Genomic DNA, 24,637 nt, shown 5'->3' on the forward strand with positions numbered 1-24,637 from the left:
CGCTGCCCGGCGGCCCCTCAGCAAGCCGGGCCCGACCCCGCGTTCCCGTCGGAGGGGACTCCAGCGGCCCTCCACGGGCAAATAAACAGCAAACACTTACAGGGGACAGCTTTGCAGGGCTGGCTCCTTAATCAACAGTTAAAGAAGCAAATTGGATTTGCCCTATCGCAAAAAAAAAAATTAATTCCAGATTGTCGTTTTTGTCTTAAGTACAAGAAGGTTTGTCTTATAGGCTTGGCTGGCTAATTTCATTTTAAAAGTATCTCTAAAATTTGACATCCCTCGGGACCTGTGGTTTTCTCCATCATTATATAACTGTAAACTTCTGGATGTTAGAGATTGGATAATTCCTTTCAGCTGGGCCTGGCCTGCAGCACGCCTGGACGCTAAGGGTGAGTGCCAACGGCTCGCCAGTTCCCAGTCAAGCTCGGGATCGAGAAGAGTCCCCAGCACGCAGCTCGAAAGTTGCAGTGTGCGGGATGGCCCCTCTCTATTTTCCTCAATACCTCTTCTCTCTCTGCTCTCAGTTAAGAGAACTGTTAGACATTCTTCCGACAGGCCGCGTCTGTACTAGTGAAAACGGAAGAGAAACAGAGTCGCCTTTCAGGCTTCCGGGCTTGGTCTCATCGAGCAGTTTTCTGTGCTGAGCTCGCTGGAGCCATATGTTCACAAATGTTCACAAAGCGTCATGGAAGGAAGCCGGCCGGCAGCCGCAGCCGAGACTGTGACGTGCTCCATGAGACGGGCAGCGCGCAAGGCCCGGCGCGTGCGTTCTCGGCGCGACTCGTGCCCGCTCCGCCGCTTGGCGGGGGGGCCCAAGTCGAGGCGCGCGACCCCGCCCGTGTGCCGCTGTGACAGCCTTCGCGTTTTAACCCATGATTTTTACACCGTGCGAAAAGAAAAATACCACTCTTCTGGTAATCAAGTCATTCCTTTAAAATTCTAAATAAAATGAGAATTTTATTAAAGATATTTATCTCATACAACAAGAATAAAATCAATTTGCACTGCCGGCCCAGCACCCAGTTACTGTTTACTTGCAGGGGGCGGGGGGAGCCTGTCGCTCGGCAGATGGGCCCAGGAGCAGGACGCCCAGCGCACTTCCTGCAGGACGCTGGCCTGGCGGCTGGACGCGGAGCAGGGCATTTTTATTGTTAATCAATGCCAATCAATTCCGAGCCTTGATGTTAAATAGGGATCAATACCACCGGGCTGCGGATGAGATCTGATTTCAATTGGTGAGCAAACCTGCAGAAGTTTTTAATCATAAGGTAAATCAAGACCGGGAACATAAGTCAGATGAATTAATACAGGTCCGTGCAGGACCTCTCCCGCCGCAGAGCCGGCACGGGGAAATTTCTGTCATATTTCATTATCGCTCTCGGGCCAAGCCGAAGGCGGCGTTTGGGGAGCGTTTCCTCGGCGGAAGCTGGCGCCCCTCACGCCGCACGGCGGGTCCTCCCGCAACTGCAGGCGGCCGGTCCACCGAGTACAGTTATACGTATGCCCCATGAATCTCATTTTATGCGATTAAGATCCATAAAAATTCAATAGCTTTTCTTCTGCAATTCACATTTTACCTGGTGAAATATCATAAGAATTTCATTATCTTTGCAGCTGTTGCCTGGGATCAAGCAAAGGTTATTATCCTCTTCGAAAACACTATAGAATATGTACGAAAATGTCAGGAGAACTGGGCATTTAAAGCTTGATTTTTTAAAAGAAAAACACTGTCTGAAGTTTAGAATAAACTGTACTTGACATTTATGTACCATGATGCATTTCTTGGTAAACTGATTTTGCAAGGAAATTCTTTGAATTCGACTCTGTGACTGGATTGTAAAAGGAAAAGGGAAATGGGAGGGCTGGGGGGAGGGCTGGGGGGAGAGGTGGGGGGGAGGTGGGGGGGAGGGAGGGAGGGAGGGAGGGAGGCAGGAGGGGGTGGCGCGGCACTCAGATCTGCCGCTCTCCCCGCACCAGGCCCTACAGGATTTCTTAACCTTTCAGATAACCATCACGGGCAAGATAACTCCGAGGACCCTCACCGATCGCCACGGCCTAAGCCGATGGGTCGTTCAGGCCCGTTTACAGCGTTTGAAGAGAAACGGGCGGTGCCGAGGTGATTGATCAGAACGCTCTGCAAATCGTGCGGATTCCGCGCCGGCCTCCGGCCGCCCCTGCTCGGGTTCCGTCTATGATGATAAATTAGCATTAGATGGAACCTAATGAGTTTACTAAACATTTGGGATTTGTGCTAATAAACTAGCTGGCTGTGAACTAGCAGAAGCAATGAGCAGTCCCGGGGCTCCCTCTTATCTCCGCACATGACAGTGAAACCACGCTTCCAATCTGCGATCAATTCATCATCCGACACCATTGTACATTCTTCACAAAAAGATAATTACTGCTTCCCTGGATCAGAACACTCATATTTCCTTCGAATTGCAGGTCTCGCTAGCAGACGCTGTCACCACTTCCTCCGAGCCCCACTATACAGCTCTATTTATGATCATTATTTTCGCCTAAACAAGCCTTTTTCCTCGACTTGATAACGAAACCCGCTATGATGAGAAGGGAACAGTTAAGGCATTGTTTCCTCTGCGGAGTGCTTTTACGTTTAGTGGAGGCCGCTGACAAATATTTTATTCAGGGCATTAGTAAAAGTTTCCACTCGTTAGAAGATAGCGCTTCCATTTCCTCACCGCCCCCCCACACCCTCAAAAAAAAAAAAAAAAAAAAATCCCGTTCCAGGCTCTGATTTGTTAAGAAACAGAAAGGGAGCAAGAGTGAGGCGAGTCATGTAACAGAGAATAAATCAAAACGTGATTAAAAAGGCCGTGGCGGGTTTCACACCCACGGCCCCCGCTCCGCGGCCCGCATGCTTCTAGCCGCTCCCCTCGCCTGCCGGGGTCGCCCTACCGACTGGTCAACTCTGTGTGACCCCAGCACAGGCAATAAATTACCATAACACACAACTCTGAAACAATGTAAATTAGTTACTGCTCACAGCCTAATAAATGGGAACAAATGTGTTTGGGGCTGGAATGGGGTTCTGGATGCTGTAATTGCTGGGAATAATTATAATGGGGTCTCAGGAAACATGAGCAGCAGTCACTTGTCATGACAAACACCCTCAGCCCAGCGAACACGCTCCTGACCGCAACACTGTGCCAGCCAGATCGCTTTTTCCTTAAAGTGGAAAGGCACTTAACGCACCTAGCTTTATTCCCGCTCGTGGACGAAAGCCTTTCTAAAACCATAATGCACATCTCTGTGTCATCCTATTCTGAACCGAGGCAAGTGTGTTCTCACGGCGCAGCTCTCCCTGGGACTGCAGCTGGGGTGCTGGACTCCGCAGGAGCGGTGAGCCCGGCACCGAAGCGCCGGTGGCCGGCGGACGCGGGAGAGAACCTCTCACGGGCGGGGGCAGCGGCACCCAGCGGGACCTGCATTTGGGCTGCATGAGGTGCGCCTCTGGGCGCGGGGCCCAGCCGCCTGTTTATTAACTTGCATAACTCATTTATTTGTTCAAAGTAATGATCTTGGGGAAAGGGCTGTTATATTTAGAACCTGCTTGTCAAATTTAATAAATGATAGTTATTGCCATTTTTTCCCCCTGAAAGCACTTTCCCAGATCCTTCCCACCTCTCCCTGGGGCCCCCACCGGCCGCGGACCGATGGGCAGCCGGCCTCTCCGTAACTGATGGCTGCTGCCCGGTGGCCGGCTCGGGCCGCTGACCTCGGACGATGGGGATGGGCGTCCCGTCCAATCCAACGCCCACTTACTTCCTGGCCCGATCTTCCTATGTCAGAGGACGAACCGCTTCATTGAGGAAATGGAAGTGGATGGGGACCACCCCGTAACGGCCCAGCAGGAAGGGGAGACCCGGAGGGCGGCGGGGGCCACCCCAGCCCCACGCCCTGCCCGGCTCACAAACCTCCCCTAACGTGGAACAAATGCTATGGGTGAGAGCTCGCGCTTAACCATAAAAACCTGCATTACTCTGTCTCGTATTAAATACCACATATAACTCTCGGCAGGTTTTATGTTGTGTTTTACTGTCCGCAATGGCTAAAGCTGGCCTAACATTTTGTTTGGCAATTAGGAAAATTTGTAGTTTAATTTATTAAACCAAAAAAAAAACCCAACGACTACACTGAACGCTGAATTCATTCCATTTTTATGCCACAGTGCTGCACATCTGCCTTCCCAACAGTTTACTCATCCTCCTCGTACGGCCTGTGCTATTTAAATACTTGGAAAAACTATCTATAGGAAAATGCCCTGATAATAAACAAGAACTGAGCCGTGCCGCTTCAATAAATTCTTGGTAAATAGTTTAAATGTTTTCATTTCTTTGCAAAGAAGTGAATTGCTTTAAGAAAAAAAAAAAATGGGGTGGGACAAGTAAACTGCCAAAAAGCCACGAGAATCCCACAGACAACAACCAAGTATCAAAACACGATGCGCCACGATACGCTCAGGAGCAAAGATCACAAAACACCAGGACATTAAACGAAAGGAAAATATTTCTCAGGAACCTTTAAGGAAAAAAAAAAAAATGAAATCCAAAAAGTATTATCAGTGGCTAGCTATAAAGCCACAGAAAACACATGCGAGAACCTTAAATGTATATTTCTAAGTGAAATGTATATTTCTAAGCGGAAGAACCCCGTCTGAAAAGGCTACACGCTATACGATTTCAACTATAGGACATTCTGGAAAAGACGAAAGTGTGGAGACAGGGAAAAGATCGGCGGTTGCCAGGGGCTTAAATGAGGGGGGCAACAGGACCTTCGGAGCAGCGAAACTCCTGCGATAGTAAACGGGGGACACTTGTCATCACGCATTTGTCAAAACTCATACTGCGAACAACGGCCAGGGTGAGCTCTAATGTAAACTACGGCCTTTAGTTAATCACAACATGTCACCGGTGGTTCACTGACTGCAACAATGTATCACACTAACGCAAGTCGTTACTGATAGGGAAGGGGGGGTTATGGGGACTCTACTTTCTGCTCATGTTTCTGAAAACCTAAAACTACTCTAAACAATAAAGTCTATTAATTTTTCCAAAAAGCATTATCAGGATACCTACGTCAAATGTAAAGGGACAAAATGCCAAGTTGGGGTGGCCTGTCGCGGGTGCGACTCCGTGTCCCTGCCCTCTGGGCGCCAGCTCCCCAGCACCCATTTCTGTCTCGCAGTCTGCCCTCCTGGCCGCGGGGTGCCCTTCCCGGGAGCCAGACACGAGGGTCTGGGCCCTGACACCTGGGGAAGGGCATCCGCAGGACCGCGTCAGAACCGTGTTTAGATGGACGCCCGCCGGCCACACCGCTGGACGCTGGGGGAACTCCTCCTGCACCCCCTCCCCCTCCCCGATGCCAAGTCGGCTTTGCTGGGCGTCACCTAAAACCCGAGGGGCCGCTCGCTCGCTGGGGCTCCTGTGCGGGCCCCGCGCCCTGCCGCGCGGGCGTGACGCGGGGGGGCGGGCTGCCCGCCGTGCCCGTCATCGAATCCCACGCTCGTGCTGTGCCACCCTCAGAGGGCCCCAGACCAGGCGTGGACTCCGGACCTGTGTCCGGTGACTCCATAACATCCAGAATGGCCATTTCGATGAAAATTTGCAGGGAGGGTGGGGGCGGGGGGATAGGGGGCGGGTTGTATGAGGCCACTGTTGAAGCCCGCACTCGGGTGGCAGGCCTCAAGGGTCAAGGTTGGTCTTCCCCGCTTGGGAAATTCGTCATCACGAGGGCAAATGTTTGTAGGGCCTGAACACTGCCAAGTGCTGTCTTGTTCTGACATGGCACCCTGCCCCGGCTGTTTTCTGCTGGGCGTGGGGGGAGGGGGAGGGCGGAGGCGGGGGCGCGGCCGGGGGGGTGGCTGGGGCTGCGTCTGGGCCAGGGCGGCCCCCGCCCCAGATGTGCGCGCCCCGCACACCCAGCAGAGACACGCTGGAGCCGACTCCTTCCGCCAGCGCGGCCTGGGCCCTGCGTCCCCCCACGGCTCACACTGGAACCTTCCTTTCCCACATGCTAAACTCATTTCCTCGTGAATTACTGGGGAGGCGCGGCGCGGCCCCCTCCGCTGCGGCCACCGCGGCCACCGCTGCCGCATCCATGCATGGTGTTTTCTGGCTGAGCGACTTCTGGGAAGGAATTATGGAGGGATATTTTTCATTTGTTTTGTTTGTAAAGGGAAGAGGAAATGAGTGATTCGAAAACAACCAAAATGAGAGTTTCCCTATTACCCCCCCACAGGGCTCGTCATCTGATTGTTGGCCAATTTACAGCGTTTATGATGTTGACAGATATGCCTGGCTGTTTTCTGAATAAAGAGTTTGGAAAACAGTTTTCTCGAGCCTCTGCGATTTAATGAACGCTAGTTACCCCAAAGTCTAAGGAGCTTATAAAATACCACCGAAAAACCCTTGACACATAAAATTCCTCCACTTATTTCTCTAAATTATGGGCATATTTCTATTTTAAAGCATTAATAATGCCAGCATAATGTCTCATTATATAGGGTTTTGACCACAAACATTTTTGGGAGATTTGCTACGAAGATAAACAAACAAGAGGAGCTTGTGTTCTGGCGAGCCGGCGGGAGGGAATGGTTTTCATTTTCTCGGAGTGTAAGCTCTCGAAGCCTTGCCAAGTACAGGTTAAGCTCCGTGAGTTTTCACTTCCTGTGCCCCTACATGTCAATCACTTCCTGTCTGCAACGAACGACAATCTCCATCATTAGCGCTTGGAATTTTTATCTCCTCCAACGAGCCTCCCGTTGCCGCTGTTAGTTTGAATTCTGATAAATTATTCACCATCTTTGAAAAGTAACCGAAAATTACAGCCTCCCCGTGAGCCACCTGCGTGCAGTGAGGACCACGGGCCCCCTGGCTCGCCTCCTAAACGCTCTGACGGGGCCGGCGTCGCCGGCTTCTTCGGCGGCATGGGAAGGCCTCTGGCCAGCCCCAATTATCTTCTGGTGCACAGAGTAATTATTTGCTTCCTGTAAGCATGCGTAACAGAACCCCGAGTTTGGACGGCCTTCCACAAGGTAATCCAATTCATCCAAGCCATCCTAACACAATTACAGGCACTGGCAATATCTTTGCTTTTCACCTGATCAGGCCGCCGCAGAGGCGCGGCATGGCTTGCGTCAACATACGTCCTGGACTATAGCTTCTGACAGCCCTGCGCCCGGCACCCCCCCCTGCCCCCCTGCCCCCCCCCCCCGCGTTTGCATGCGCTGCCGAGCGCCGCCCCGGCCCGGCACACAGCGGCTCCGAGGCTTCTCCTGTGCACGAGCGACGGGCATCGGCGTGTTTCAGAGCGCTGCGGAAGTCATTAGGGGTGTGTGGCTCGTTTTAAAACCCAGCCCTGCGCTGGCCTGGCCCTGGAGTCCTCCCCCAAGCCAGGCGGCCGTAAATCTCCGCAGGCCGCCCTCCTCGGCCTAGACCAGAGGTGTGGGCTCTGGGCCTGGTGGCAGCCTTGCCGACTGCCCTCCCCCCGCCCCGGCCATGGCCGCGCTCACCGCTGGCACACGGTGGCAGCCGGCACGCAGACCTAGCACGTGCGGTGTAGACTCCAATCCCGGGGCTGCCAGGAAGAGGGACATACACAGTGGGAACCGCTCCCGGTGTCCCCCTGTCGAAGCGAGAGCCTGTCACGGTGGCTCCACAATGCGACTCCTCCTTTTCTGTCTGTGTTCGGAGGGTTATGGGGGGAAATTATTAGAGGATGCATGAGCGTGGCGAGCTTTTTGCCTCTCTCAGCTGGCGTGCCAGGGGCCAAAACAGCCGCTCACACCTGAGCGCGGCGAAGCCAGCGGGGCCGGCGCCAGGCAGAGTCGGAGGCTCCGCAGCCACGGCGGTCTTCCAGAGTGCGCCCGCCCTCGCGTCGCCAAGTTTCTAGGCCGTATTTCCCCGTCGCTGACGTCCCAATGCATTAAAACAGGCCCTGGACCAGAGAGCGTCTCAAACGCACAGTCAGCGCCAAGAGGAGGACTCGGGGAGGCCGAGGCCCGCTCGCTGACAAGCGCGTTCACAGCTCTAAGGAAGCCGAGAAGGAGAAATTAACACCCAACTATACTGTTTTCATTGCGCCATGCAGATGAAATGACAAGCTGTCGTTTAAGAAGTTAATAAACAGTCTCCGATTTGCAGGTTATCCAAATGCTGCTGCATCGCAAACCTTGGATCACTAAATGGTGTGTAATTAAAATTATTTTTAAAATCCTCCTTGACAGGCCGGGGCTTAGCCAAAATGTAAATGACATTAAAGAAGACAATGAATTTAATTTTATTTAATGTCCCTTTTTGCAGATCCTCATTTACATAGCATTTTTAACAAAAGCGTTGACCTTATAAACGCTGGCATTTGTACAGCTCCCTCAGAGTTGGATTTAATCACGGCCGTGCAAAGCCATGAGGGAGGAAGCTTTAAGTTCTGTGCCTGGAGATGGAGTAGGAATAAAAACATTGGGACTGGTCAAATGTTTGTCCTCCCCGCTTCTGAAAACAACCTGACAAGAAGATGTAGGGGGCTGGGGAATACCCCGGCGCTGTTTGTAAGGCTTGGTAATAATCATACATAATCGTTTGGAAATATAGCTAATAAAAAATATAATGAGTGTTCAGCAAAATCGGCATTAGGCCCAAATTACATGATATTAATACTTGAACAGGTGCAGAAAGGCGCTTTAAATGAGGTAAATGAATAAAATGTCCCAGAGCACAACTGTGTGTGCTGACAAAAAGTCAATGCCATGAATAATTCAGCGAGGAGGACTGCCAGCAAAGGTCGGCTCTCTGTGACCTTTGTGACAGGAAGTGAAAGGAAACACTGTTGACTGAAAGAAAGAAAGAAAGAAAGAAAGAAAGAAAGAAAGAAAAGAAAATCTCCAATTGGTCTTCAGCTACTGCCCCCGTCCTGCAGTCACTTTAAAGGTGTAAACTTAAAACTCACGAGTGAATCAGAGTGAGGCCTTGGGGGGCTGAGGGGCACAGAGTTAAAACGGGTGGTAGTTGGGGCATCCGACCAAAGACGATGTGGAGTCGCAGACAATGAAAGGTTAAGTAAATAATATTTTTCTACAACCCAATGTCAATTATGTATAAAAATCTGAGGTCAGCTGAAAAGTATTTTCAGAGCCCACAAGGTTGAAATTTTGTAACAGCTGTTAAATATGACAAAACTTTCCTCCCCACCCCACCCCCCACCCTCCAAACTAAAGCTATTCCAAACTCTGTATGAAAGAAAATGGGATAAGCAGATGTCTGGCTTGCAGACAGGCAAGTAGGACAGACTTGGAAATGGTAAGTCTCCCGAACTCTGCAGGCCGGTGCCAGGTTTGCTGGGGAGGGGGCACTGCGGGCCGCAGAGATGCCAGCGAGGCCGGCCCTGAGCCGGTGCCATCTGGAACCGCCCCGCCGAGCACACTGCGGGCGCGGCACCCAGCAAGGCGCGCGACCCGGCCCGCTCGGGCGGCCGCGGCGCCCCCACCGGCGGCCCTCCCAGCTTTGACAACTGGACCCTGCACGTCCGGTCCGCTGAGGCCGAGCGGGGACCAGGGGGGTTAGAGCGGGCGCCCCCGGGCACCTCCACGGAGCCCGAGGCAGCACCGCGATGGCACGGGAGGAGGACGGTGGCCAAAGTGTGGTTTTGGTTTAGCAGCTACACCGACATCCTGTAATCATTTACAGCCCTTGGAATGCAAGGGTGAAACAGGAGAGATTTATCTGCTCACAGCCGGGATGTGTGGACAATGGGTGTCCCTAACGAAGACCATCTGCTTTTGTGTTTTCCCAGAAAACGATACCCCATCCTTTTCAGCAGTACCGTAAAACCCTGCGCGCGTGAGCGCGCGCACACACACACACACACACACACGCGCGCGCGCGCGGGTCTGGGAGCATGGGTGCACGCGCGCCCCTCCCCCGCAGGGCCCCGCGCCCTCCACCCGCGCCTCTCCTCCGCGCCCCCAACGGCCGCGCGATTCACTTCACAACCTTACGTGTCTCCTCTACCCCATGAGTTGTTATGTCATTTTAAATGCACCGTAGTATAATTATATTTGTGGAGCTATAAAAAAATGGTTTCTCTAGCATTGTTTTACGAGGAAGAAAATAGTTAAGGTAAGTGAAACCTTCACAATAAAAGGGTTTCGTAACGCAAAAGACCCTCTTTCCCCCTCTTTTTTGCTCTGAAGGGTCTTCTACGCTGTTCATAAGCATTTAATGCTTCTGAAAGATAACGGAACTAAATTGTGTAATTAATTGATTGAAGGCGTCAGAGTCTATAGAATGTGATTCGCCCTCCAGAGCAGGGAGCTGGCTTCTCCGTCCTCAGAAGGGAGAGGCGGCTCGGCTTGCCGGAAGAGCCTCGGAGTGGCTTAGAACAAATGTGGGCCCATTGATCTCAATTCAGGTTGGAATTATTGGTTTATATCCTCAGGACAAATATGCCTTATCTGGTCAGACCCTGCTAAATGTATCCGAAGGCCACACGGAGCTGGCGAAGCACGTTGTATGTAATTCTTTTTTAAGCCAACTAACCCAGTGCTGACAGCGCCGATGGGGACCTGTGGGCTGACTCGCCGACCCGACGGGGTATGTTACTCTGCGGTACTCGTGAGGACACACGGGCTAGAAACACAGCATGAGCAACTGACTTTAGGAGGCCACACGCACCCCACAGAAATGATTATCATTATGAAACTGAAACACATCTCGGTGGCAAAAGCCTGCCCAGCTCTGAAACGGCCCCCTCCTGCGGGCGTTTCCCTGCCCCTGATTAGCACAACTTGCCTCGGTGAACAGCAAAGTCTTCATTTTCCCCCTAGAAATATGCCCCAAACTGAAGATTGTGCCCATGCCGCAATCATTACACAAGGATTCACATCAAGCAACAAAATGCAAATAGTACTTTGTCATTGTAAGTGACAGCTCTCTTAAGAATGGTAAAAATGTACATGCTATTTGTCATTACATAAAACTAACCTTACCTTAACATCCCTAACATGGAAGGTGATTAAAATTCCCATAAAATTGTCATATCTTTGAATTTAGAAGCAGAACAGATTTTTCATCAATAATTAAGACCTCCGAAGCATTTAAGCCAGGCGCAAATGGAGCTGCAATCCTCCTCGTTCAAATAAACTTGGTAAACCCATTAACCACATGTTTTTACATTTTCCCCTCCTCTCCTGCTTCTGGAATACCGAACGATCACAAACTTCTCTTAGGTGAGAGAGAGATCAGTCACCTCAGCACATGTTTTAATTAACCAAATATAAGAGCGCATCCACTCAGACCAGAGTTAAGGAACACACCCTCGCCTCTCCGGGTGGGGGGGGTCCTCCCACCATGTGGCAAGGGTTAGTCAGGATCCACGGTCACCAGATGACTGAATGTTACACAAACCCAAAGTGGTTTTGAAGGGAAAACGCAGCATCCGAAACGGGAGCGTGGGCGACGAGGCCGCCCCGCCATCGAGCCGCACTGGAAACCTCGCGACGTGAAAAACACATCGACATCACCCACTGAAGACAACTCCGGGGACGGAACGCTTCACGACCCCGCGTGACGAGCAAACACGCACAGCCTTTTCACGCATCTGACGCGAGATTCCCAGAGCCGCACAAACACTTTCAGCCAATCGGGAAAATAAAACACACGTGGCCACAGGACGACCCCCGGACGCCGGATGATCGCCACGGCCCCGGCACCGAACACAGATGTAACTACATTGATTTTTGCAGTTCGAGTTCTGTAAAGTGTTCAACTAGTTCTCAACTGCCTGAGTGACGGCCACAACTGGTCAGCCCTATTTGATTACTAATAAGAGAGCTGTCCCTTCTGGCAGATACCGAGCATTCTCCACTAAGCAAACAGCTCTTCCCGCTAGTTAGACATCGGCATTGCTCTCCACTGGTGGCGCATATTTCTTTAGGCTTAACTCATAGAGTTTTCCGGGTTTAATTTTTCAGACACTGGACAGCAGAGTTCACGATCAAAAGATAACTTTGTAATGGAAGCTGCTGAAATCCAACCCCTCTTCAAAACAGTCTAAACCTCTGCTTCACAAAACTGGTGTCGTATGAACACGTCTAACATTTATTCGATTTGGGCACCAATTTCAAATCTGCAGTCAATCACACCCTGGGCCTTTGGCTGTCATTACCCATTGTTGGGAAGAAAGAAACCTTCCCCTCCGCCAGGTCCCCAGAACCCAGCGGTCCGGGGGAGCGTCCCGAGCAGGGGGGCCGCTGGTGTTTCTGCTGCTGCAGCCAAAGCAACACCAAGTGCACGGGAACATCATTAGGACTGACGATCAGCAGCTTAGAAGAGGACGCAACGTGGCCCAAGGAAAATGACACATAGCGAGAGGAAGAGCAGCAAACGCAAAGGATCCGTACGGCTCGTCTGGTTATGGAAATTAATGTTGGAAAATGGAACCAGCATGTGTAATTAGTTTCAATTATAACAACTTTGGTTTGTTAGTTACATATTTGCTACTTGACATAAAACGACAGCCACAATTGGGAAAAAATTAGGAGACATTTTGCAACTAATTCAGAGCAGATTAAATTCATTCTAACGCCGGGCAACAATTACACCAGCACCACCACCCAAGTCTCAACTTCAGCCATCATCCGAGATAAAAATAATGCAAAAATGAAATACTTGTTAACAAATTAGCAAAAAAGCATTTTATGACATATCTCTGGGTTTAAAGCCAGAAGCTCTCTAGGCATAAAGTGCTCCTCACAGTGAGAGCAGTGGCAGATGAAACTGCTTCCCTTGACAACTCGCAAGCAATTACCGAATCCCCACAGAGCGAGCCACCGGGTTCCGAGTCAACCCACCTGTGCATGATCACACACGCGGACAACAAATGGCGCGCACAAGATGAGCTCGAGCCCACACTCAGAACCGTGGAGCCACTGGAAACCCAGCAAGGCAAAGGGCCTGGTGGCTGCTGCGGTCTGGCTTTGAAAAAATAAAGAAGTCACCCTTACCTGTCAATGATTACAGGGTCTGAGGGCGTCTCGTTTCGGTTTCCACAGCTTTTCTTGTCACAGCACCGGCTGTGGAGTGACCGTAAACAGTGGTTTTAACATGCATTTTATCCTTTGGTGCCCGACTTGTAATTTTTTTTTTTTTTTTGTAAGTCTGACAGTAAAGCGGCTGCAGTCAAGAAAATAAGTCATCCTACCGAGGCGGTCTGGCACATTTAAACGCAGCGAGTTCACGTGCTCTGCGGCTCAACTATGCTGTAACTTTCTACCGGAAGGAGCAAAGTTGAGTGTATCTGTTCCTGGCGGGAGGGTAACAGAGCTGCCATCTAGATTGTGATGGTAAAATATGGAAAACATGTTGTCGGTGTTTGTCTTTGCAGTGAACTGAGGAGAAGGGGAGGCAGGAGGCTTGGGAATAACTTTTCACAGCTTCAGCTTTTGTTTACCTCTAATTGTCAAGCTGTTATTTCTGGAAAAGATGCAAGATGCCACCTTCAACCAATATTTCTTTTGGGCATTTATTAATTATAACCACAAAAGCATGCATCCATCTATCAGAAACTTCTATTGTTCCTTCTTTAAGCCTACCTTAACTCCGTTATTGAAACTTTAATTAAAGCAGAAATGAAACAAAAATGTTATGCTTCTTGCATTTTAAAAAAGCATACTTGTATAATGGTTACATGTCTAAATTAGCTAAATTAACACCATATGGTAGGCAAAGTATATAAAGCCTTTTAAAGCTGACAGCTAAAGTGATTAAAGAAAGTCTACAGTCTCCCACTTAGAGCTTAAATCACATCTGTGCGCTTTCTATGTTAATTGCAGTACATGCAGAAGTGGATAATAAAGAAATTCCACTTTATTGGTTGTAATTTATATTTATTACCTGATATGAGAAAAAGTCAGCTTTTGTATATTAGCGCTGTAACAATATGTCTGCTCAGAAATGGCATTTAGGCGACCGGCGTCGAAGCCGGGCGGAGTATGCCCCTCAGAGTCGGCGGGCCGCTACTGTAGCCTGCGAGGCCGCAAAACAGGTCCTTACGACTCCTCGAGCGGTATTTCGCTTGCTGCACATACAGAGTCAATGATGCATTTTTATTTGCCATGTAGGGGTGAAACTCTTGTGGTACTTAGGGAAAAAAACAGGTGGGAAATCGCTTGCTGACAGCGAGCCCCGGGAACGCAGGCGGTCACAGCCCGCGGATGCTGCCTGGCGGCCCCGGGAAGCGGCAGAGTCAAGTCCCGCCTCACGCCCGGGGCTCTGTGCTAAGCACACAGGGGCTCGCGGGTATCAGGGACGGTGACTGTCCCGCTCAGGATGCGAGCGCTGGAGAAGCAGCAAAGCGACTCCGAGTGATCTCTGGCTCCCGGGCACCGGGACACCTGCACCACCCGGGACCCGTTTTCACTTCTGAGACATCGCAGCCCACGGCCGACATATTAATCGGCTCTGCTGAGCAGCCGGTCGCGGTGACCGTCACCCCGGGGGGAAATGAGCCCCGGCTCCTGGGCGGCCGCGTGCGGCCCAGCCGATTGCATTTCAATCGATGGCCTTCCTCGAACCGGGGCGGGGTGGCGGCGCCTGGACGCGGCGTCCTTTGTAGACGCAGCTGGCGCCGAGGCCGCCCGCTCCGCCGCCCACCCTCCGCTCACCTGCACATGATCTCGTGGGTCAGCAGCACACGGCACATCTCCGGGTTCTTGTCCTGGCCCTCGTAGACGATGGCCTGCGCGGGGTCAAGCAGAGGCGGGGGTTACGAGGCGCCCTCGGCTTGGGCGCCCGGGCGCTGCGGTCCTCGCCGGCTGCAGGTGCGCGGCGGGTGGAGGCGGCGGCACGGCCCACCTAAGCCCCCCTCTCCCGGCGGGGTCACCGGAGCGGGGGGAGGCCTGGGCGGCCTCCTCTCCCAGGCGGGGGGCCTTCAGCTCGGGGGAAGGGGGGGCACGCGGGAGCGCAGGGAGCCGGAGCTGCCCGACCCCGGCGCCCCGGGCTTCCGGCCCCTCGGCTGCGCGCGCCACCGCCGGCTGCGTCCTCGGGGCCATTGTCTACACCGAGTCCCAGGTGCGTGTTGCGAGAGGCCGCTCAGGACGCGCTGCGGCTGAAGAAGTGGGGAAGAGCCGCCGCCAAGGCAGCAGGCTGTCCGGAGCCGAAGGCCGCGGCCGCCCTGCCCTGCGCGCTCGCCGGCCCGGGCGGCGCTCCAGCCCGGCTGCCCACGGCAGGCCGCCCGGCCGCCCCCGGAGCCGGAGCCTCTGCGCTGCCCGGGCCACGCCGGGCTCCGCGGGCGGCGGGCGGCCCCAGGCGCAGACGCCGCGCGTGGCCGCGCCCGGCCCAGGCCTCGCGGGACCCCGGCAGGAGTGCTCCGGGCCTCGGGGCGCCGGCCCCGTGCGCCCACGTGCTCCTCGCCGGATGATATTTGGAAAGAAAGTGCTAATGGCCAATCTGGTGTTTATTTTGAAACTGCTAACAATGATTTTTCTCGGGTAAAAAGGCAGCGTCTGAGCACACGCTCGGGTGGGCTTTGAGCAGAGGCTCCGCCAGATGGTGCGCAGCCCTCGGTGCGCCCTGCACGGCGCTCGGCCGCGCGCCGCCGCCGGGAACCCGAGCCGGGGCCGGGCGCCCGCGCCGGCCCCGCCGCCGGCCGCGCGGGGAGGGAGAAAGAAGAGAAAAGAAAACGGGGAAAAGGCCGCCGGGGGAGGGGCAGGGGGCGGGAGCCCGGAGCCGCAAGTTCCCGGCAGAAAATTCCACGGAAAGGGGAGGGCAGTCCCCGCTCCAGCTCCCGCCCCCACCTCCCAAAATGATCTGGAAACCACTGCCGACCTCCCCCGGCACTCCCGACACTTTCCTCCGCTTCCAGGCGGACAAAGCCCCTGCCGAGAAAGCCCGGCCGCGCCGGTAAGAGCGAGGGGTCCCCGCGAGCCGCACTCCCCGGGTCTCCGTGCCGACCCCGCTCCAAACCGCGGAGGTGGCGGTGGCGAGGCGGGCCAACGGGCCGCCGGGCTGCGGGGCACGCGGCGCCAGGGCACCGGCTCGGCTCGGCCTCCGGGGGAGCCGCGTATTTATATTTGATTTATTTTTTATTTTGTAGCACAAGCAGAAATCCATAAACTGTCGGTTCAGCGCCATTGACTCTTTGATCAGTTACTGGGCTATTTCTTTCCCTTTTTTCCCCCCAATCCCCGTCAGCGAGAGGAGATTAAATGCCTTTATTTTCAGCCCTGTTTATACTGCAAAGGTCCACGGCTAAATGAACAATAAAAGTGTACTCGAGAGGAATCCTCCTCCTCTGTGCAACAACTGGGGACCTCAGTGCTGCCCGCGCCCGCCTCTCGATTAGACTAGTGTTCTCCAAAACATCGGCCCTTCCGTACAAAGAAAGAAAAGCGCCGAGCAGCCCGGTTTCCAGAGGCTTCTCTGACTCCCGGTGAAATAATTACCGAAGGGCACCCCGCCTGTCTTTGTCAGAAAGAGCAGGGTTTACCTGTCAAATCTGTTTTACTCTGAGAGAAAACCACACTGTTTTACCACTGCAGACATTAAAATCTAACACGCTTGTTGCCTAGGTGAAGACAAACTTTCTAGAGGGAAGGAAAACCCGAAAACTGATTGCCGTGCAGAGCGGGAAGCGAGCGCGCCCAGCTGCAGGAAGCAGGACGCTTTTGCCACCGGCTCCCAATTCCTAAAGTTAGCATCAGGAACGAAGACGCCACTTTCATTTCTGAAAGGGAAGCCCCGCTTGAAAGCATATCTTAAACCAATCTGTGCCGAGTGGATTTAATTTACGAATCGGACTTGCCCTTCCCCCATCCCTCTATTTTAAGAAAATAGGGGGAAAAAAAAAACCATCTTTAAAACAACTCAACGACAAACCACCCGGCACAAGCCCAGCCAGGAGACTGCACAGTGTCACAAGGAGCACCCTCCCGCACTTAATCACATTACTGATAGCCGGCGTTATCAGTGGAAAGTTGGCCAAGACAGGTTACATAATTTCATAAGGAACTGCTTGTAATTATGTTATTTACAAGGTGTGACAGAGGGTGGGCGAGGGAGCAGGAGCTGCTCCCGGAGCAGTGGCCGGGTCTGGGTGACCCCTGAGCTCGGAGTTTGAATTATGGAGATGGGGGGCCGAGAGGTGAAGATGGACTAGAGCAGAACAAGGTGACTTTTCACCCCAACACATTTAACTTTTAAATCCAAATAAACGTCTCGTGTTACTAGACCATCACACTGGGAAGGAGAAAAAAATGAACTAATCAAGTCCCAGTCAATGGACTTGGGTAAGGAGTTCGCTGCCATTGTTGCAGGGGGGAAAAATCGATGAAATGATTCCAAGGAGAGAGAGAAACATTTAAAAATATGCGGAGAGGGCCATCTTGAAAATTTTCTGTCAAATATTAATTACCGTAATTAATTAAGAGAGAATTCGAATCCAATCACATGCCATTTAATAAAGCATATATGTTCTGTTCTAATGACAACATAAACTATTTTACCAATCGCTTCATTTATTCCAATAAATATGGAATTCTCATTAGCACGTCAGGGAAATGAAATGAAAAACAAAAGCGGGAGATCCGTTTGTCAGTCCTCCCGTCTCCGAACCCCAGGCCCACCCCAGCTGAGCCCTGAAAACTACTGCAGACGCTAAACTTTCTCACCTGTTTGGTCATTGAATCTATGAGGCGAACATACAGATCCTGCTCCGTTCTGACTCCTGCAAAAAAGAAAAAGAAAAGAAAGAAAGAAAAAGAAAAAGAAGAAACAGGGACACACTCTCATCAGGATTTTAGCAAGGGCACACGGGCACAGGAAGTCCGGGGCTCAGCGACTGCTGCCTCATGATGCAGCAAAACTTAGGCATGCCCTTTAAAAGGCAAGAAAGAAAACCCCCATCGCTTCTCGCTTTATTTATTTTTTCCTTTTCTTAATTAGGAACCTTAAGACTCTCAGGGTTTGATGTGAAAGGTGCAGGAATTCTGCGCGGCTGAGAGCAGGCCGGGTTTCTGCAGCCGGTGGGCCCATGTGGTCCTTTATTTTTAGAAAACAGAAAGCAAGAAATGGAAACGGTCTGAACTCTTTCTAATGTCTCTCGAGGATTTTTTAAAAACTCGTGCCCAGGAAGTAAGTTATGCTCGGTTTACGCAGCTACCCCATCTCAATAATTAACATTAATTTGCAAAATTGAAAAAAGTCACTTAAAAGTGATGTTCAGCTGGAGCAGGCATCGATCCCCTTTTACTTTCTGCTCCAAGCCCCGCCGGTTAATCATGTGAAGTGCCATCGACTTATTGATCGTTTATGTTTTGTTTTCTTCTATGCCATGAGAAGATTCTGTGTTTACATCCATGTCATTTTAATCTCAAAATCTTTACGTCCTTTCACCGCGCCGGGAAAGGGGAGCCCGCGCGGCAGGGCGGCGGCGGCAGCAGCCACGGCCACTTACCGTTGCTGTAGAGCAGCTGCAGTTTATAGTGGATGCCGTTGTTGGTTTTCTCGTTGTTGGGCTCCTGAAAGTAACGATAAATAATCGCGTTTAGAGTGGTCGGCGCCGGTCGCGCGGCCCCCGCGCTCGGTCCCCCTCCACGACCGAGGCCCCTGGGCCTCGCGCAGGGCAGGATTCCGAGCTCGGAGCGGGCGCTGATGTCACTTCTGCTGGAAGCCCAGCGCTCTCCTGGCCCCGCACGAGTCCGGGCGCGCCGAGAAGTTGCCCGGCCCGCGGCCGGCCCCGGCGCGCGCACGTGGCGGCGGGGGCGCCTCGCCACGCCGTGCCCGCCGCCGAGGGGGGCTCTCCGGGCCGCCGCCTGCCTCCCGCTTCTGGAAAGATGGAGGGTGTGAGTGTGTCTCCACTTACTTTCTCTTTCTCCACAAAGTCCACGAAAGCGGTCCTCTCGATCTCCACCGGCTGCCCCTGCCTGTCGTAGAGCGCCAGCACGAAGTGGAAGAAATTGGACTTCCGGAGGTTGGAGGGCGGCTGCTTCTCGAAGTGCGCCCGCGCCAGCCCCACGCCGCTGCGGGAGGAAAGGGACAGCGGCCCGGTGAGCGGCGCGGCGCCGGCCGGCGGCGGGCGCCCGGCGGCGCCGGGGCCGGGGCGCGCGGGGGCGGCCGCTACGTACCTCTGGGCGGCCGTGTTGGCGTCCACCACCCCCGCCGTGTGCATCCACGAGCGCACCGGGTTCATGCCGCTGCCCAGCGGCTCCTCCTTCATGGTCGTCCCCCCGCGCGGAATATTCTCCTGAATCCCAAACATGAACACTGCTGGCGGCGGCCGCAGCTCCCGGCCGAAAGCGCTTCGGCGAGCGGCGGCGCGCGGGGCTCGGCGGCAGGCGGCTGCCCTGGCCGCGCTCGCCCTTGTCGGCGCCTGCGGTCCGGCCGGCCGCCGGCTTCAGCCCGAGCCGGGCAGGCGCGACATGCAGCGGCGGCCGGGCGCTCCGGACGGCCGGGGGCGCGGCGGCGGCGGCGGCGGCGGCTCCGGGGACGCGGGGCGCGGCGGCCGGGCGCTGCGGCTTGTTGTTGTTGTTGTTTGCGGGCGCGCTCAACGTGCTGTCATCCTAGCCGGGCGGCGTCCGCGGCTGCAGGACGCTGCGGGGTCGCCCGCTTCTGGCGCGGCCCGCCTGCTCCAAAGACAAATAAACGGGGCAGTGAGCGCCGCGGCGCAGTCCCGGGCGCAGGCGGGGCGCGGCGGGGCCCGGAGCGGCGCGCGCAGCGGACGGAGGCGCACAAAACTCAGCCCTCTCTCCCCGAGGAATGGACCCTTTCCCGGGAGCCAAAACTCGAAGCCCCCGGGAGCGGCGCTGTCAGAGGGTGACGTCGGGGGGCGGCGCCTGCGCCATATATGGGAGCGGCCGCCCCTCGCCGCGCCCCTCGCCGCCGAAGCCGCCGCCGCCGCGCTCGCCGACTGACTGCCTGACGGCGCCGCGAGCCGGCCCGAGCCCCGCGAGCCCCGCGAGCCCCGCCGCCGCCGAGCGCCACCGAGCGCCACCAAGCGCCGCCGCCGCCCCCAGCCACGACCGCGGCTCCCCGCGCCCACCCGCAGCCAAGGAAGTTACTACTCGCCCAAATAAATCTTGAAACGAAACAACCCAGTGCACAATTGCAGCTTGGCCCCCGTAATACCTCCTCCCGAAATCAGAAACACACTCGAAACTCGGTGGAAAGGAGGGGGTACCGTGCCGTGGCGCCCTAAGTTGCCCAAATGCACGCAATAAATGCAAGGGTCCGCAGCCCGCCCCGGGGCGGCCCAAAGGCAAACGCGGGAAGAGGCGGGCGGGCCGCAGGGAGGGAGCCGGAGGCGCAAGCATCGGACTGGGGTCCAGGGGGTCTCCCTCGCCAAGGCAGAGGGGGCGCAGCTCAGCCTGGGTTCTAAGCAGACCTAAGGCTACTGGGGGGCCGGTCTGTACGTCTGGGCCTCGCCGGACGCCTGGGTTTCCTGCGCGGGCGGAGGCAACCAAGTGCCGGGCTGGGGACCCACGTCGGAGGCGGGCTCTGCCAGATGCTCTCTCTTTCCCGGTGACCATGGGAAACCCCGTACCCTGGCCTGTCCTTAGGCGCGGCGAGTGACAAAGAAGGCTCTGGGCTCTCTGGGCGGACAGGAAGCATGCCCGGCCTCCCCGGCCCCCCGGAGCCGGGTGTCCGGCTGCGCGCCTTGCACGCTGACCAGACCTCCCCGGCGCCAGCCGCTCTCAAACCCGAGCGGACGCCGCGGGCGCCAGGGTCCTGCCCCTGGTGCCGCCGGGCCCGAGTGAGCGCGCGGCGCGCGGCTGCCCGACCCGGTTTCCAGGAATCAGGAGGCCAGCGCGGCGCGGGCAGCGCATGGGCCCGGCGGCCCGGCTCCCGCGGCAGGGGCTCGGAGCCCAGGCGCACCGCCCGCCCAAAGGACGTCTGCGCTGCATGGACCGGAGACCCTAGGGACCGCCAGGCGCTGTCCCGGCACTTTCCTGCCGAGAGGAATCAGGCCCTTTTGATTAAAACAAACAAATCCGAAGCAGGTTACTGGGTGCGAGGGTGTCGCAGGACACCCTAGCCCCGCCGGCGCTGGGTGGCATTCTCCTTTCTATGAATTGGCAGCATGTGTACGTTAATATTTTAATTAATCGGGAAAAGAGAAGTCCGATTTACATTATCTGGGGACTCCCATGCCTCTTGGAAGGGGTGAGCAAAAAGATGCGTTGGAAAGCAATCTATTTTGCTGGTGTTGGGGGTTAATGACTATCGCCAAAGATAAGTGAATTATCAGAGCTGTTGCGCCCGTCCCATCTCAAAACCCATTCCGTGCCGGCCGTCTAATTAAATACGTAAGTATAATAAAATCATATTTTATGACTATTTGAGGGTAATGAGATTAGTCTTTAGAAACGATCACCACATATTAAAGATGCCACTGTCTATAGAATGTTAATAACCTTAAATCAAAGTGTATGGAAACTATTCACGATCAATTAAAAGAAAATTTCTGTATTCCTAATAAGCCCAGAGCCTTTTTACCCACAGCAGACTGTAGGAAGGAATACTTTCTTCCTGGAAAGACAACACAAAATAAAGTTGGGCATCATCGGAGGGCGGGGTTGAGGAGTCGCTTTGTCTCTGCATGTTTAGCTGCTTGGGGCTCACGCAGGGCCAGCGGCCAGGCGAGCGTCATTGTCAGAATATGCAAAATGCCTTTTCAAGAAAGATGAAGTTAGAAATAGGAAACAATGCTTTCTTTGTAGCATACTTCCTAAAATGCCCAGCCAGAGCTGGAGGTGCCCCCTTCCTTTCGCTAACGAAAGTATCATGCTTAAAATCATTTACAGTATCTTTAATTCAGATTACACGCGCCAAGGCGATTTAAATCTGATTACCAAATTAGAAGGTTTAAAAACAAATCCTTCTAAATCTGATACTGTTGACTAAAGAGGGAAAAAAAAGTTCTATAAGCCCATCACATAAGGTAACGATCCTGCCCCAGAAAGAAAAGGGGTTTTAAACCTTTTTGACAACAAATGCAGCTGCCCCACTATTTTGGACGATATTAAGCGAAAATGAATGCAAATCTGTGTTCAGCAGCCATCTGGCCCGAAATGGGGGAATCAGCTGCTCTCACAACAGGCTCGGAGGCTGAATCCATTTCAGCTCATTTTCTAGATCATCTGGTCCCGCACCCAAAGCGTGGAAAATACGGTCTTTATCATTCACCAACTTTATCTTTTTTGTCACTCCACTGCTGGCTCCGAGCTGTGGGCACGAGGACTGGCGGCCGGGGCAGGGTCTCTGCCCCGGCCTGCAGGGGCCAGGCCTGGGAGGACAGCCTCCTCGGCCCCCTCCTCGCCCTACCCCAGATTTCCGCTTTGCTGGGGCGGGAGCAGCAGCGGAGAGGAGCCGGGAGCGGGCGCCCAGGCCTCAGAGGGGGGAGGGGAGGAGGCTGCAGGGCAAGCCCTGGACGCCCCGAGAGATGCGGGGAGCGGTCCCTGCGCCGGGCCGCCTCCCACGGGAGCCGGCCCGCCCCTCTCTTCTCCCAGGGAACTAGGGGCGCCCAGCACCCCAGCAGGGAAAGCCTGGGGAAGGGCAGGCTGACACTTCGGAAGTTGTGTAGGTCCCTCGGCCCGCGGGTCCAGCCTGCGCGCACACAGGGCTCCCAGGGGCCGCCGGGCCGGGTGGGACCTGACCTTCTCTGGGAACCCCGCCGGCCGCGGCGGCGACGGCTCAGGGCCCGGCTCAACGCGATTTGCACGGGTGGCCCTCGCGCCGCCGCCGCCTCCTCGAGGGTGGGAAGTGTTCCTTTTGTGCGGATTTACGGGGAGAGGCTTCAATGAGCCCCCTCACATTTGCATTTAAATAGCGGCATCAAGCGCTTCGCGTGCCACACACCAGTGGGCTCCCAGATGTCACGCCGGAGTCAGTCAGATGGCCAGTGCCCAGCTGTCCTCCCCACGTCGTGCCGGAGCAGGCAGTGACCTTAAAGAGACAGAGCCCGCCGCCCCGGGAGCCCTGCTCCGGGAGCAGAGAGCAGGGTCCAGGGCTGCGGCAGCACCCGCAGCTGGCCCGGGCGGTACAGCCACGCGGCGCCCGCACCCAAGTCCAGCCTGGCCTCCCTGCCAGCCGCGCGCACCCAGGCCCTCCACGCGCGCCCACTACCCACCCGCGGGAGGGGGCTGTTCCACGAGCGCCAGGCTTGAGCCTCCCCTCGCTCCGCCCCAGTCCGGGTGCTCCGCGGCTGCGGGGTGCCCGCCAGGCCTGAGGGCTGGGGCCGAGCTGGTGCCGGCATCCGAGCCAAACAGAAACTTCCGCCAAGTTGGGGGTCCCAGGGCGCGGAGTTGGCCGTAGGGCCAGCGTCGGCCCAGCGACCAGGGCTCTCTGTGGACGCCCTTTCTTGCTTGCGGCCGAGCTCCAAGAGCCTGCCGGCTGCCCTACCCGCCTTCCAAAGAGTAATAAGGTGCATTTCCGGCGTCAAGAAGCCGGGCCGGGGGTTCCGGGAAGCTGAGCCCCCTGAGGCACTCGGGCCGCGGCCAGGCGCAGCGCCCTTGAAGGGCCGTGGCCTCAGGCCCAGGCTGCGCGGCCCGGCCACTCAGCGCTCCGGACCCGGTGCCAGCCTACGCGCCGAAGGCCCGCCGCTCGCGTTCCCGCCGCTAGCGCCGAGCTGCGAGCGCGGCCCGCCCCCACGTCCTCCGCGCCCGGGGGTCACGCTCAGACCGCACGGGCTGCCGGCCTTCAGCCCGGCTCCGGCCTGGGGCGGGAGCCCGGCGCCAGGCACAGGCAGAGACCGAGGACCTCCCTAGGGCCTCGGCCGGAGGGAGGCCGCGGCCGGGAGAGCCGGGAACAGGGAAATCCCGGGAGGGCGCACCTAGAACGTGCCGTGAACTGCGAGCGGGGGCGGGACGGCCCTGTACTCGCAAACCCGGTCCACCGGGGTCAGTGACAAGGCCGAGCGCGCTCCGGCTTTGCCGTGCACCTCGGGGTCACGCTGCGCATGGCCGAGGAAGCCAGGCCAGCAAGGGCTCCGCGCTCCGGCCACCCCAGCCTGTTAAGTCCCGCACAAAGGGACCTGGGCCATGTTCGGGTGGATTTTTCAGGCCCAGAGAAGGCGCCTTCGCCCTCTCTGCGCAGAGACGGAAGCCACCAGGCCCACGGGAGGCATGTGATGTCTGAACCCAAGCCAGGCAGCGTGTCCCGCCTGCCCTGAGCGGCAAGAAACTGGGCGCTTCGCCCCGGCTACACAGGGCGCACCAACGGGCTCTTGGCTCCTGCCGTTTCAGGCGGGAGGCCTGGCGGGCTGCACAGGTAAGAAGTCAGTGCTGCAGGTTCTTGGGCCCTGTTCTCTGCACCGCCTCCGCCTCCCGTCCTTCCGTAAGGCTAAGGCTCCCGAGCCCGACCTCCGAGTACTGAAAAAGGCTCAGTCCTCCAGGCCAGAGCACGCAGGCACCTCCCGCCAAGGCGGCCAAGTCTGACGAACAGCGCCTCCTGGGGAGGGGAGAGCAGAGCGCGCCTCCGCTCTGCCCCGGCTCCCACCTACCGCGGGCGGCTGGCCGCGGCCCCTGCGCGACGCGCGCACCGAGGCCTCGCTGACCTCGTGACCCCAGGGGCGCGGAGAACCGTCCACCCGCCGTCAGGTTCTAATTGCTGCCCACGTGTGCAAGACC

The 24,637-nt window shown here is 55.7% G+C and overlaps 1 protein-coding gene across 8 annotated transcripts in view; it reads right to left on the minus strand.

Moving 5' to 3' along the window:
* Positions 1 to 19,781, minus strand: part of EBF3 (EBF transcription factor 3) — a 108,529-nt gene extending 88,748 nt beyond the window's left edge. For 4 of the 8 annotated variants that reach the window (XM_036222945.1, XM_036222946.1, XM_036222942.1 and 1 more), the window contains exons 1-6: positions 19,139 to 19,780; positions 18,877 to 19,033; positions 18,469 to 18,532; positions 17,684 to 17,739; positions 14,681 to 14,754; positions 13,022 to 13,090 (exon numbers count right to left, since the gene is read on the minus strand). In XM_036222945.1, coding sequence (XP_036078838.1) covers positions 13,022 to 13,090; positions 14,681 to 14,754; positions 17,684 to 17,739; positions 18,469 to 18,532; positions 18,877 to 19,033; positions 19,139 to 19,272 — 554 coding nt within the window. In that variant the 5' untranslated portion in view covers positions 19,273 to 19,780. Of the gene's footprint in view, positions 1 to 13,021; positions 13,091 to 14,680; positions 14,755 to 17,683; positions 17,740 to 18,468; positions 18,533 to 18,876; positions 19,034 to 19,138 lie in introns of all 8 variants that reach the window. The other 4 variants (XM_036222941.1, XM_036222940.1, XM_016157553.2 and 1 more) reach the window with 2 other exon arrangements.
* Between the last annotated feature and the right edge of the window lie 4,856 nt (positions 19,782 to 24,637).

This window comes from Rousettus aegyptiacus, unplaced genomic scaffold (genome assembly GCF_014176215.1).
Source record: "Rousettus aegyptiacus isolate mRouAeg1 unplaced genomic scaffold, mRouAeg1.p scaffold_m13_p_6, whole genome shotgun sequence".
Lineage (NCBI taxonomy): Eukaryota > Metazoa > Chordata > Mammalia > Chiroptera > Pteropodidae > Rousettus > Rousettus aegyptiacus.